Source organism: Spermophilus citellus (genome assembly GCF_964194105.1).
Source record: "Spermophilus citellus genome assembly, chromosome: 6".
NCBI lineage: Eukaryota > Metazoa > Chordata > Mammalia > Rodentia > Sciuridae > Spermophilus > Spermophilus citellus.
Window position 1 is genome coordinate 74,492,128 of NC_138187.1, and position 12,573 is coordinate 74,504,700.

Below are 12,573 nucleotides of genomic sequence, written 5' to 3' on the forward strand. Positions count from 1 at the left end.
AACCAACCTAGATGCCCTTCAATAGATGAATGGATAAAAAAATGTGGCATTTTACACAATGCAGTATTACTCTGCACTAACAAATGACAAAATCATGGAATTTGCAGGGAAATGGATGGCACTAGAGCAGATTATGCTAAGTGAAGCTAGCCAATCCCTAAAAACAAATGCCAAATGTCATCTTTGATATAAGGAGAGCAACTAAGAACAGAGCAGGGAGGAAGAGCATGAGAAGAAGATGACCATTAAACAGGGTCGAGAGTGGGGAGGGGAAAGAGAGAGAGAAGGGAAATTGCATGGTAAAGGAAGGAGACCCTCATTGTTATACAAAATTACATATAAGAGGAAGTGAGGGGAAAGGGGAAAAAACAAGAGAGAGAAATGAATTACAGTAGATGGGGTAAAGAGAGAAGATGGGAGGCGAGGGGAGGGGAGGGGGGATAGTAGAGGATAGGAAGGACAGCAGAATACAACAGACACTAGTATGGCAGTATGTAAAAAAGTGGATGTGGAACCGATGTGAATCTGCAATATGTATATGGGGTAGAAATGGGAGTTCATAATCTGCTTGAATCAAATGTATGAAATATGATATGTCAAGAGCTTTGTAATGTTTTGAACAACTAATAATAATAATAAAAAAAAACAAAGCCAGCCTTAGCAAAAAGCAAGGCACTAAGTAACTCAGTAAGACCCTGTCTCTAAATAAAATACAAAATAGGGCTGGGGATGTGGTTAAATGGTCAAATGCTCCTGAGTCCAATCCCCGGTACAAAAAAAAAAATTAACAGTGGTCTAAGAATTAAGCATTCCAACAAGATACTTTTTAGCTACTCTCTATGCCTACATTAAAGTAGAGTGAGTTATCCACAAGACAGAACTAGCTGCCTAGACCACTTTATGAGAATTCCAGCAATCTAGAGGGGATCTGTTGTTAGTTTGTGTGACTATCAGGTGGCACCACACTGACAGGTAGGATAGGGGAATAGTACCCCTGCTTCAGGTTGACTAATGACATTAATCAGCCAGTGACATTTTATTTTCAAATCCCCAACTCACAAAATTAGGAAGGTGGGATACTCTATGCTTTTAGAATTAGAAAGTCAGACACCAATGGTTATCCGTTAATGAATCTACTTAGACCCAGAATAGAAGACACGACTTTCAGAAAAGCCAATTGTGTTATTAGAATACAGAAGCCACATTCTGTATTGCCTCTTTCCTCTTCCATTGGAATTGCTGAAAGCTCCCTGGAGCTGCCCCACCCCAGCATATTTCTCTTCAAGATTATTCTATTGAATTCCTCATCCACATCTTCATTTTACACCTGTCCTGTGCAGGAGTGGCTACTTATATCAATTTGCACAAGAAAACTGATTAATCATTTTGACATGTTATCACAGAGTAGACAGTGGATTAAAATGGTCAAATTTCCTCCAAGATCAAAGTACAAAAATTTTTTTAGTATTATAACAAGGAAGCTATATTTAACTTTCAGTTATCTTACCAGCACTTATAAGATAAAATCCAAATTCCCTGGGCTCCATATAACATTACATCAGCTGCCTGAAAATTAACTATTCATTCTTCTCCCTGGAATGTAAATGCACTTATACAGATTTATCTCCATTTGTGTTCTTCCTCTCCTCCTGTCTGAATTCTTTTCTTCAATTGGCTTCCTTCCTCAATAAAACCTTTTCTACAAACCCATGTCTCAGGGATCTGCTCCTCCTCTGAGTATTCACAGTGATCCATGGCTTTGTCCCATTTATCATCTTTCACTGGTAGTTATCTATTCTTGCACATATATCACCATATTGATTAAAGTTTCTGAGAGAATGTTCTGAATCTCATTAACATCAAGTATGTCCAGTCCCAACCAGTGAACTGGATATATATTCCTGTGTATATATTAAATACTTAACAAAAAGCACTCGTTTATTAATTTACCTCATTGCGTATAGGAGGGTGTGTGTTTGTATAGATATAGCTCAACTTGGACAACCTCTCCATTGTTCCTAATACCCACTTCTATTGCCACAACCTAAGGGATCCAAGCAAGGGAAAAAGAGTGAGATTAGAGATGCTTACCTTAAGTCCTGGCTTTACAGAGAGGAAGTAGAAGATTAAAGACTTCTTCAGAATCACTAGCTAAGACTAGACCCCCAAATGCCCAGTGTTTTGTCTGCTCTATTCCTGAATGTGGGGTCTTAGGAGACTGCACATAATCCTCTATCTTGTTTGCCTTCTTTCAGGCTGCTTCTTCCAATCTTCTCACCACTATAACATCCTTCAGTCTCCCCAGAGAAGTTTCATATTTTCATTTGCATGACAAAATACTCCCATTGGATGATACTGGAGACATGTCAGCATTGATTTAACAATAGATTAGCCTATCTAACCAAGACCACATTATGTTGGCGGGACTTGCATATGCTGTTAAAGACTTGATGAAAGGATATAAGAACTCAGAGGAGGGGCAGGAAGAGATAAAGTGCCTGGCACAAGGCAGACTGTCAATAAATTAAAGTGTGTAAGGACTGGCATGAAGTAGAAAAAAGAAGGGAATGGAAAGGAAGAATTGGCCAAAATTGAGCAATTTTCCCAGAAGAGATTAAAAAAAAAAACACTGGAAACGTCAAAACTTTTAGAAAACTATGTATACCCTTCCAAACCTGACTGAAAATGGAAGCCATAGAGGAGTCCTCATACTTCCCAATTTCAAACTTGCAATAACTTTTAGTGGTGGCATAAGGATAAATAGCTCAGTGGAAATAAGTGGAGACCCCAGAAATAAACCCTCATGTTGATGGTAAATGATTTTTTATAGTCCCTACAACAAATGTAACTAGGACAACTGGAGTTGAAGCTAGTTTTCTAGTTCATACCATATACAATAGTTAATTCAAAATGGATCACAGTCCCAGGTGTGAAAGATAAAACTGTAAACTCCTTAAATACAGGCATAAACCATGATCTTGGGTCAGGGAATGTTTTCTTAGAAATAACACCAATAACACAAGTAATAAAAGAAAAATAAATTGGATTCCATCAAAATTTTAAAGATTTTGCTTCAAAGAAAAGGATTAAGAAAACTGAAAAGCAACCCACAGAGTGAGAGAAGACACTTGCAAATCATATATATAATGAGGAAGTGTGTACAAAGTAAATATATGAAGAATATTTATAACTCAACAATAAAATGAAAAATAGTCAATCTTAAAAATGAGCAAAAAAGCCAGGTTTGGTGGTACATGCCTGAAAGCCCAACAACTCTGGTGGCTGAGGCAGGAGATTGCAAGTTCAAGACCAACCTCAGCAACTTCATGAGGTCCTAGGGATTTAGGGAGACCCTGTCTCAAAATAAATCATAAAAAAAAATGGCTGAGGATGTGGCTCAGTGATTAAGCAAACTTGGGATCAATTCCTGGTACCAAAAAGAAAATAAAAAGTAAATGATTAGAATAGATATTTCTCTAAAGATATAAAAATGGCCAATAAGCACATGAAAAGATATTCAACATCATTAATGACTAGAGAAATACAAATCAAAAACCACAAGATAATATTTCACACTCATCAGGATGACAAATTTTAAAAAAGGACAATAAGAAAGGTTGTTAATGATGTAGAGAAATTAGAACCTTTACATGTTGCTGGTAGGACTGTAAAATCTGCACCTACTTTGGAAAATAGATTGACAATATCTCAAAATGTTAAACCATATAAACTAGAAATGCCACTCCTAGGTGTATAACAAGAGATGAAAACATATGCTCACGGACAGATACAAATGTTCATTTAAAAAAGCATTATTCACAATAACCAAAAGTGGAAACAAGTGTTCCTCAACTAATGAATGGCAAACAAAATACTCATACCACAGAATATTATTTGATAATATAAAGGAATGAATTATTAATACATGTTTCAATGATAAATCTTGAAAACAATGCTAAGAGAAAGAATCCATAATCCTCTATCTTGGCCACATATAATTTCATGTATATGAAATTTCTAGAACATATCTATACAGATGAAAGTAGATTACTAGTTGTCAAGGGCTACAGGGAGTTGGAATGGGAAGTTACCACTAACGGGAATGGATTTCTTTGGGGAATAATGAAAATATTCTGCAATTAGTGGCAATGATTGTACAACTCTGAATCTACTACAATATACAACACTTAATTATATGCTTTAAAGATTACACAATGTGCCAAGCATTGCAGCTGCCATGCAGTAGGTATTCAATAACTGTTTATTTGCCTCCTTACTTTTCAGAAACAGTCTATTGGTCACTGACATCTAACACGAGTTACTATACCCCGGAGATCAAGAGAGATCTACCACACAGTAACTAGAATTTTGAGAAAGAATAAGGAAGACAACATTTGGGAACATGGAGTCCTAACATGGCGTGGTGGCCCTGAGATTCCAAGGCACTGGATTGGAAGCAACAGAGAACAGGAATTGCTGAGACCATTTTTAAAAGATTTTGAAGAACTGTAATGCATTCTGCTGTCACTTATGTTAAAAAAAATCAATAAAAAAAATTTTGAGAAAAGGGGGAGAAAAGGAATCCTAGAAATCTGATACATAGAAGATATTTAATACATCTGGAGATGTATATGAAATATAAAACAAACAAATGAATTCTTCACAAACTTTACCATTTTGCTGAGGGTTCATCCTATCCCTCAACCCAAAGTTCTCCTTCAAAACCTGACAGCCATAAAAAAAAAAAAAAACTTAAGGGGTTGTGTGAACTAGTATTCAATATGGCAGCCACACAAGTTTCAGTCTGAGAGAATGAATAAAGACCAAATTCAATCAGCAACTCAGACAACTGCGTTTTTCCATTCCTGGCTAATGTATGCACGGATATTTTCAAGTTTATGAAAGAGGAGCTCATATATTTGAGTAGAATATAAGAACTAAACCAAAGTAAAATAAAATATAAATGAATATGATTATCAAAGCAAAGGAGATGGAGTCTATTGAAATGTAAACCCAGCAGTGAAGTAGTCATGTTGAAACACGGAGAAGGTTTGTCTCCTGGAATTTGTACCAGTGTTTAAACAGTGCAATACATGGATGAAGACATTGCAGGCAATGGTATAAGGTGAGGAAGATTTGAAAGACAGAATGGCCTTGGAGGAGGCTTATCTGACATGGGCACATACAGCAATATAGTTAATACTGAGTATAACTTGGGAGATAAATTTTGAAATAGAATTTAGAAGACAATGAATCCCAGGTGAGTTCAATGCATTTTTATGGCCAAGTTTATATTCTGAAGGCTAAGGAGAGGAGCTGGTCCCTAATGTCCAAGAGCTCATTTCTATTATTAAATACAGCAGAAGTAATGACATGGTGTGGTTATTGTGGCTTTTCTAAATGCACAGGCATGCTACAAGGCATGACAAAAATAAGATGATGTGACAGGATATTAACAGTGAAGAACAGTCTCGATGCAGAGGAAAAGAGAAAAAAAAGGTTTTTTTCAATCTGACAACTGACCCAAAACACCTATCATAAACTACACATATCTTCTTAAATATGAAAAAAAAATATGTATTGCTTTCAGCTGTCATCATAGTCACCCTGTATGAATTGTAAAAGCAAACATTTAAAAGGAACAGGAAGGAGAAAAACAGTGGCTTTGAAAAATGAACGTGCTCTTCCATAATCAAAAAAAGTCTGAAACAGAGATGATTTTGCTTCTCTGTGCTAGAGGACAAAAATCCTGGAACACAAATATTGTTCAGGAAGTTTTGGCCAATTTAAAAAAATCTAGGCTCACAAATAGCTAAAGAAATAAATAGAACTATTACTTTTGTAGAAATATTTCAGAAGACAATTGAAAACTCTGTTAGTTAAACTAAATTTGGTTTTCCAGATCTATTATTTCTTCTGATATGTTGATTAACTTATCCATCTACTTATTTGCAGGATTCTATACTTGCACAACATTAAATCATTAAATAGCATTATTTTAACAATGTAAATGTAGTGTTTAAAAATTAAAATACATGACATGGTATATAAGTTTATTTTGTTTAACAGTGTATTTTTTTTCCCAAGGAGCTCAAGTAAAAATGAAAACAACATACAGGGTGTTATTTTTGGAACATTAATGTATCTACCAAAATAAAATTGGGATCTTTGCTTACAAATTCAACACAAGAAAGAGTAAGGGCTAACTTTTAAGAAATTTTAATTTAATCAATCCTGAGGGGATAATTTGAGATTCACTAAAATTGCTACCATGTAATAGATATCCATAACAAAGTAATTGGGCACCAAATACCTGTTTTACAAGTCATTTGAAAGGTATCTCATTTGCATGAGTCCTAAAGGTGTGCATTTACATAATAGAACTGTTTTCTGCCCTTAAGTTTTCAGTAAATATTTGATTGATCATAATCATCTTCAGATTCCAACTCACATCTTTGAAACAGGAGGATGTTTAAGGAAATTGAATGGTATCAGAGGGTCCAAAACAAACTAAAAAATAATAACAATAGTGTACTTTCTGGGGAAAAATGAGAAGGTAATATGAAAATTGAGTACCATTGCTGTGTATTTCTGTAATTAGTTACACAGATGAATACAGTTCTTTTAAGTTAGAAAACTATTGAAGAAATCTAATGTAGTAATTTCCATGCAAGTTACTTAGGGAATCTAAGACTAATTACTAAAGCTCAAAGATCTTCTGCTGGGATAAAATCTGCTTGCCAGAAGTTTCCAGAGCTTCACAAAAGAGCTTTCAAGGGTGAAGGAGAGGAAGCAGGGAAGAACCAGTAAGAGGTGTTTCATATAACGTCTAATTTCAATTTAAGCATCTCAGATTTCTGAGTGTCATGCTCAAGCAAATACTTAGCCATCAGTTTCTGAAAATTAGAGGGAGAATCTGTGAGGAGGAATCATTTCTTAGACTGAAATTGAAATAGCTATTCCACAAATGATTCTGTATATTGGCTTGTGGTTCAATAAATGATTTTAAAAGCAGAGGAGGTGATACTTCAACATTCTTGAGAGTTTGTGAAGGTATATGTAAGTGAAAATAGACACCAAGAGGAAAAGAAGACAAATGGGTAGAATGTTTTCAACTTTTACTTAAAACCCTCTTTAATTAGGTTCAATGGGATCTCACCAACAAAACAAAACAAAAAAACACAAATTCAGAGCCAGAATATCTAAAGGGGAGGGAGGAATAGAAGGTAGATCAATGTCTAGGCTAATGGTAACCATGCCTACTTGGAAGATGAAATAAGCAATCAAATCCCAAAACCACCAGAACCTCAAATCCAGAAGAATTCCTAGAAATAATTTAGTCATTTGGGGCATCCTAGGCTTTTTGAGAATCTGATGAAAGTTGTGGATCCTTTTCTCAGGAACATGTTCAGAATTTCTCACACAATTTTGAAGGCTTTATAAAACTGCTAATATGGACTTTGGATTAAGAACCTTTTGCTGGGTATGTTGGGCATATCTATATAATCCCAGCAACTCAGGAGGCTAAGGCAGGAGGACTGCAAGTTCAATGCCAGAGTCAGCAATTTAGAGAGGCTCTAAGCAACTTAGTGAGACTGTCTCAAAATTTTAAAAAGGGTGGTGGTGGTGGGGCTGGGAATTGGTTTAGAGGTTAAACACCCCTAGGTTCAATCCCCAGTACCAAAAACCAAAGACTTTCATTTAGACCTCTCATGATTCAGGTAAAGGCAACCAGGTAAGAAGGTAGAAATGCAATCAGGCTTCAAAGTTCTCAGACACACTTACTAGGTAAGTACTGAATGAACTCAGGAATCTATGAAAAAAAGATGAGCCCCTTTGGCACAAAAGAAACTTGCTGATAAGATCGAGTTCAGTGGCCATATTTGTACATAAGTCAGTTTTAAATTGTAATACTTTTCTTTTGGGGGAGAGGCAGGTTCTCTTAGCATTCATGTTTTTCCCCAGACCAAGGCAAGGTCTTCTATACCCAGTTGCTTCAACTCAGCTCAGATATACCCCATCCAGAATGGGCTCATCTTCCCCAAAGCATTTACCCCTTGAAATCTTTCTGTCTGTAGCACTGTGATTATACCAATCAACCAGATCCAAAACTTCCCATTTGACTTCATTTACTTATTTTTCCGTGTGTGGTGCTGGGGATTGAACCCAGGGCCTTGTGCGTGCAAGGCAAGTACTCTACCAACTGAGCTATATCACCAGCCCTCACTTTAATTTTCTCCTTCAGTTAGAGAACTGAAAGTCAGTAAGTAACCCAGTCTTGCAGCTATTGGTTGGGTACTGCCTATGTGATGGGCACAGGAAATACAAGACAAATATCACAATCCATCCCCAGGGGTCATCGTCATGTGGCTCTTCCTTGATAGTTTCAGAGCTACTACTGATGTTCCAGACTTGTTTTCCTATAATCACTCTTCTTCAACCAGCCCCTAACTGCTCTGACTCCTCCAACCCACTCACACTCCAGTTCACACAATGTTATGTGACCCAATATTTCCCCTGAAACAATAAATTTGTCATGCAGTTTCCTTAGTAGGAGTATCTCTCCTGGGTTCCTGTTATCTACAGAAGGCCTGTGGATTTTATTCTGATAATCAAAGCTCCAAGCATCACCAGGCCATCCCCCATCTATCTACAAGCACCCCGTAGAACAAATTTGTACTCACCCAAGCTGGCCTTGAAACTAACTGGCCACTCTTCCTGGCCCTATCATTTCTAAATTGGTCTCTCTTTCCCTTGCTGCCCCTCCTCAGACTTATAGTTCTCTTTTTACAAAATGTTTCCAGAAATGAGAGCTTACACTGATATATCATAGTATACATCATAAAGCATTCATTTTTACATTAAATCATACATATTTGTATTATTTTTTTTCCAATCTGACTATAAATTATTTGAGGTCAGTAAAGAAACTTTCTGTTTTCATTCTTTACTTTCATGTATCCAATTATTTAACAACTATTTCTTGAGGCCATGATTTGTACCCAACATTTTATCAATACTAAAGGGGTCTAGAGTGCTTGATATAGAAAACGCTCAACAAATATTTGCTTGATGAATAAATTTTGCCCCCATTTGCTGGCAAGTAGCATACTTATTTGAGAAAAATGACTTTCAAGCTTTCTTATTTTTAGATCCCTTGACCATAGGAGTCTCATGATTTTCAGAGTCTTCGTGTATCAATTATAGGAAGTTTCAACAATTGTGTTGCAGATGGATTTAGAATATATTCTCTCACTCATATTCTTCAGAATTTAATATAACTTTTGTAATGGCTGCTACAAGAATATTGTTGCCTTTTTAAGGCACATTTTGCTTTCCTTCAATTTGACATAAAATGCTATAAATAAATAAAATGGAAAACTATTTAGCTACTTGACATCTATAATAATAGGGGATGTTTCTACAATGCTGGTTTTATAAATAGGTAGAGACTCAGATTTGGGCAACTATGTTAGGCAAAAATTAAGAGTGGATGGTTTATTGGGATTTGATTTCACAGATTTCTGTTGAGGGTTTATACAATTCAGCTTAAAAATATGTCCATAATGTAAACATTATAATGTAATATATACTCAAGTAAATAAGTAAATGTCACCATAATGTGTTCTCTCAAATGACAACACACCATAAGTGGTATAGTCCCAGATGTTTACTTAAATTGTCCCTGAAGGGATAGATAGACCATTGGGTAATTGTCATGGTTACTGATGCACTTTTTATACTGAGATGGTACTAAGGAGAAAATGTACCATCAATCACATAGCTGCAATCTATCATAATTTGCAGCAAGGATGCTCATGCAGTTTTGGATTTAAAGTGACTGCCAATTTTTGTTTCAAAAGAAAAAAATGGAAGGGAAGAAAGAAAAAAGAAACCTTTAAATCTTTAAAAGGAAAAAAAAAATTTAAAAAAATTTTAATTGAGCCAGACATTGTGTGAGAAAACTTGCAGAGATAATTTAAAGCTCTGAATAATATTACCTTCTTCCAGAGAGGATTTACTTTTGCTTCTATTTGTTATCTAGGCTAAGGGCAGATCTCCTAAATCCAGCTGAGGATGGAAATGATTTGAATTCAGGCTTCAGTTCTTTGGAGAGCTGGTCTTTTCCAGGGATTTCTGGAAGCTCTGCTCAGCTTCTCAAGCTCTCGTCATTTTACATTCAGCAAGTCCCTTCTGAGAAAAAGCAGCCCCAAATGCCACTCAGCTCCTTTGGATTCCATCTTCCTGGGGCTCTTAGTCCTGTAAATTCCCCCTGGTCCAGTAGTTTTCTAACGCCCTTAAACAGGTATCTGGTGCTCTTTGTTTTGTTTGCACTACCCTCTTGGTCTGAACCAACTTGACAGCCAGAAATAAGCTTCTTTTTATTTTATTTATTTATTTATTTGTTTGTTTGTTTGTTTGTTTATTTATTTATTTATTTATTTATTTATTGGTTCTAGAGATTGAACTCTAGGCTCTCAACCACTGAGCCACATCCCCAGCCCTATTTTATATTTTATTTAGAGACCGGGTCTCACTAAGTTGCTTAACACCTTGCTTTTGCTGAGGCTAGCTCCGAACTCATGATCCTCCTGCCTCAGTCTCCTGAGCCACTGGGATTACAGGTGTCTGCCACTGGCCAGAAGTAGCAGCTTCTTTACCCCTGCTTTCATTATTGCCATCACTACTCATCTAGTTTTCTAGTTAATTATTTAATAATCGAGCTATTGAACCTCAATAGCTCAATAATTGAACCTCAATAGCTCAATAATTCCCTCATCATTTCTTGCCCATTTAGATGTGAGAAAAGGTCTCTGAAAATCAGATTCTGCTGCCACTCTTGATACCGTGATTATTTGGGTTATGATTGTCAGCACAGCTTTCTATCAGATCTCTCTGGATCCTCTTCAGGACATTGAAGCCAGTCTTGAATAGGTCTGTGTAACCTAAGGTATCCTGGAGGTGAAAGAGTTTAATAGGAATCTCTGTTCTAGCCTCTCACCCTGAAATGACAGGTAAGATGCTTATGGAATCAATCCTACAGGAAGTCACGACATCCATTTGTCTAATACAGTGGAGGGAAGATATCAAGCCAATCAGGAAGCTACTCTTCAACCCAAAAGGGGCTGATCAGAACCCCTCTTATATTCTCAGGGAAATCAGAGGCCGTTCATCTGAGGGGGCACAAGGAAACAGAAGGGTCGCTGCTGCCTTTTCTAGAAGAGAGGTAGACAGCAGATATTTCCTAAGAAAATTTTAAGAGAAAGCAAAGTCCCATTAATAAGACTTTTTAGGCTTACTGCTTAAATTAAACTTGAAAATGTGAAAAAGTGAAGATAAAGATGAGTCTCTGGCTTGTAATATAACAAAATAATTTAGCACAGATCAAAACCTGAGTGGGATGCATAGAAGAGAACCAGAAAAACAAAATACAATCCAGAATAATTTACACCTGGCTAGCACAGACAACTGACCTGCTCTGTGCTAGGTATGGTTTGGGGAAGAAAGGGTAACAAATAAATATCTGTGCACCCCAACAGCATATCGCTTTCACAAATGGCATTTTTATCTGGGTGCAACTACAAATTCTCCAAGCATGAATGATAGCTCTTTAATGGCAAAGTGGTAAGCTAGTTTTGCAGTTGATGGTTCCTCTGTAAGTTACAACATACAGCAATTCATGCTCCTAAATGTCACTTGTGTTAAAAAGCTAATAAAAAAACTGGAGGAGAATATGCACAAAGCAAAACAGCTTTTGTTCTAAATTAAAGGGATCATGGATGATTTTCTTCTCTGTACGTTTGTCGAACATTCCTTAATACCATTATATTTTATTTATAAAATAAACACATACCAAAAAGGGCACATAGAAGTATCATCTTCTAAAATATAATAAAAGCATTAATAAAAAATTTTTTTTAGGACTTGCATTTTTTTGGAATTAATTCCAGTATCTATCAAAATTAAAAACTTTTAAGTAAGCAGTGTGGATAGAAATGCCATGTGCCTCACAAGAGGGCCTTAGAATTCGATCCTCCTGATTACCAGGTGGCCCTTTCTACTGTTTGCTTTAATAACTTGTTGCCTATTTTTCTACAAAGCAAATGAACATTTTTTTCACTCATATTATTTATAAAAAATCTTTTACCTGAAATTTTCATATTCTTCTGCTTGTCGTTTCCAAGGACAGTTCTGGATATCTGTGATGATCTGAAGGTAATCATCTTCTTTTTGTCTAAAAGTTAAATATCAATGTAATTAGAAAATAAAGATCTCACATAGTGCTTTCTTAGATGACACTTTTATAAAATCTACTCATTGTAGCCCTCCTCTAAATCTTTTCTGGAATAAAGTAGAAATAATTAAATACTAGAACTCATTTAGAAACATTAGGATCATACAACTTACAAATAATTATTATGTTGGTTTAGGAATATATAAATTGCACATCTTGTAAACCAAGTCTAGTTTTAAAAACTGTGGTAGCACAACTTGCACATGTGTCTTATGGTCATTTCAAAATGGCTTTAAACTCATAGACAAATAAATATATACTTTATAGATTTTTCTCAA

The 12,573-nt window shown here is 35.9% G+C and overlaps 1 protein-coding gene across 1 annotated transcript in view; it reads right to left on the bottom strand.

Moving 5' to 3' along the window:
• The window catches only part of ST8SIA6 (ST8 alpha-N-acetyl-neuraminide alpha-2,8-sialyltransferase 6), a gene marked incomplete at both ends in the record, with an annotated part of 129,088 nt that overhangs the window by 28,338 nt on the left and 88,177 nt on the right, over positions 1-12,573 (bottom strand). Inside the window, one exon of the mRNA XM_081298190.1 lies at positions 12,149-12,235. Coding sequence (XP_081154316.1) covers positions 12,149-12,235 — 87 coding nt within the window. The remainder of the gene's footprint in view (positions 1-12,148; positions 12,236-12,573) is intronic.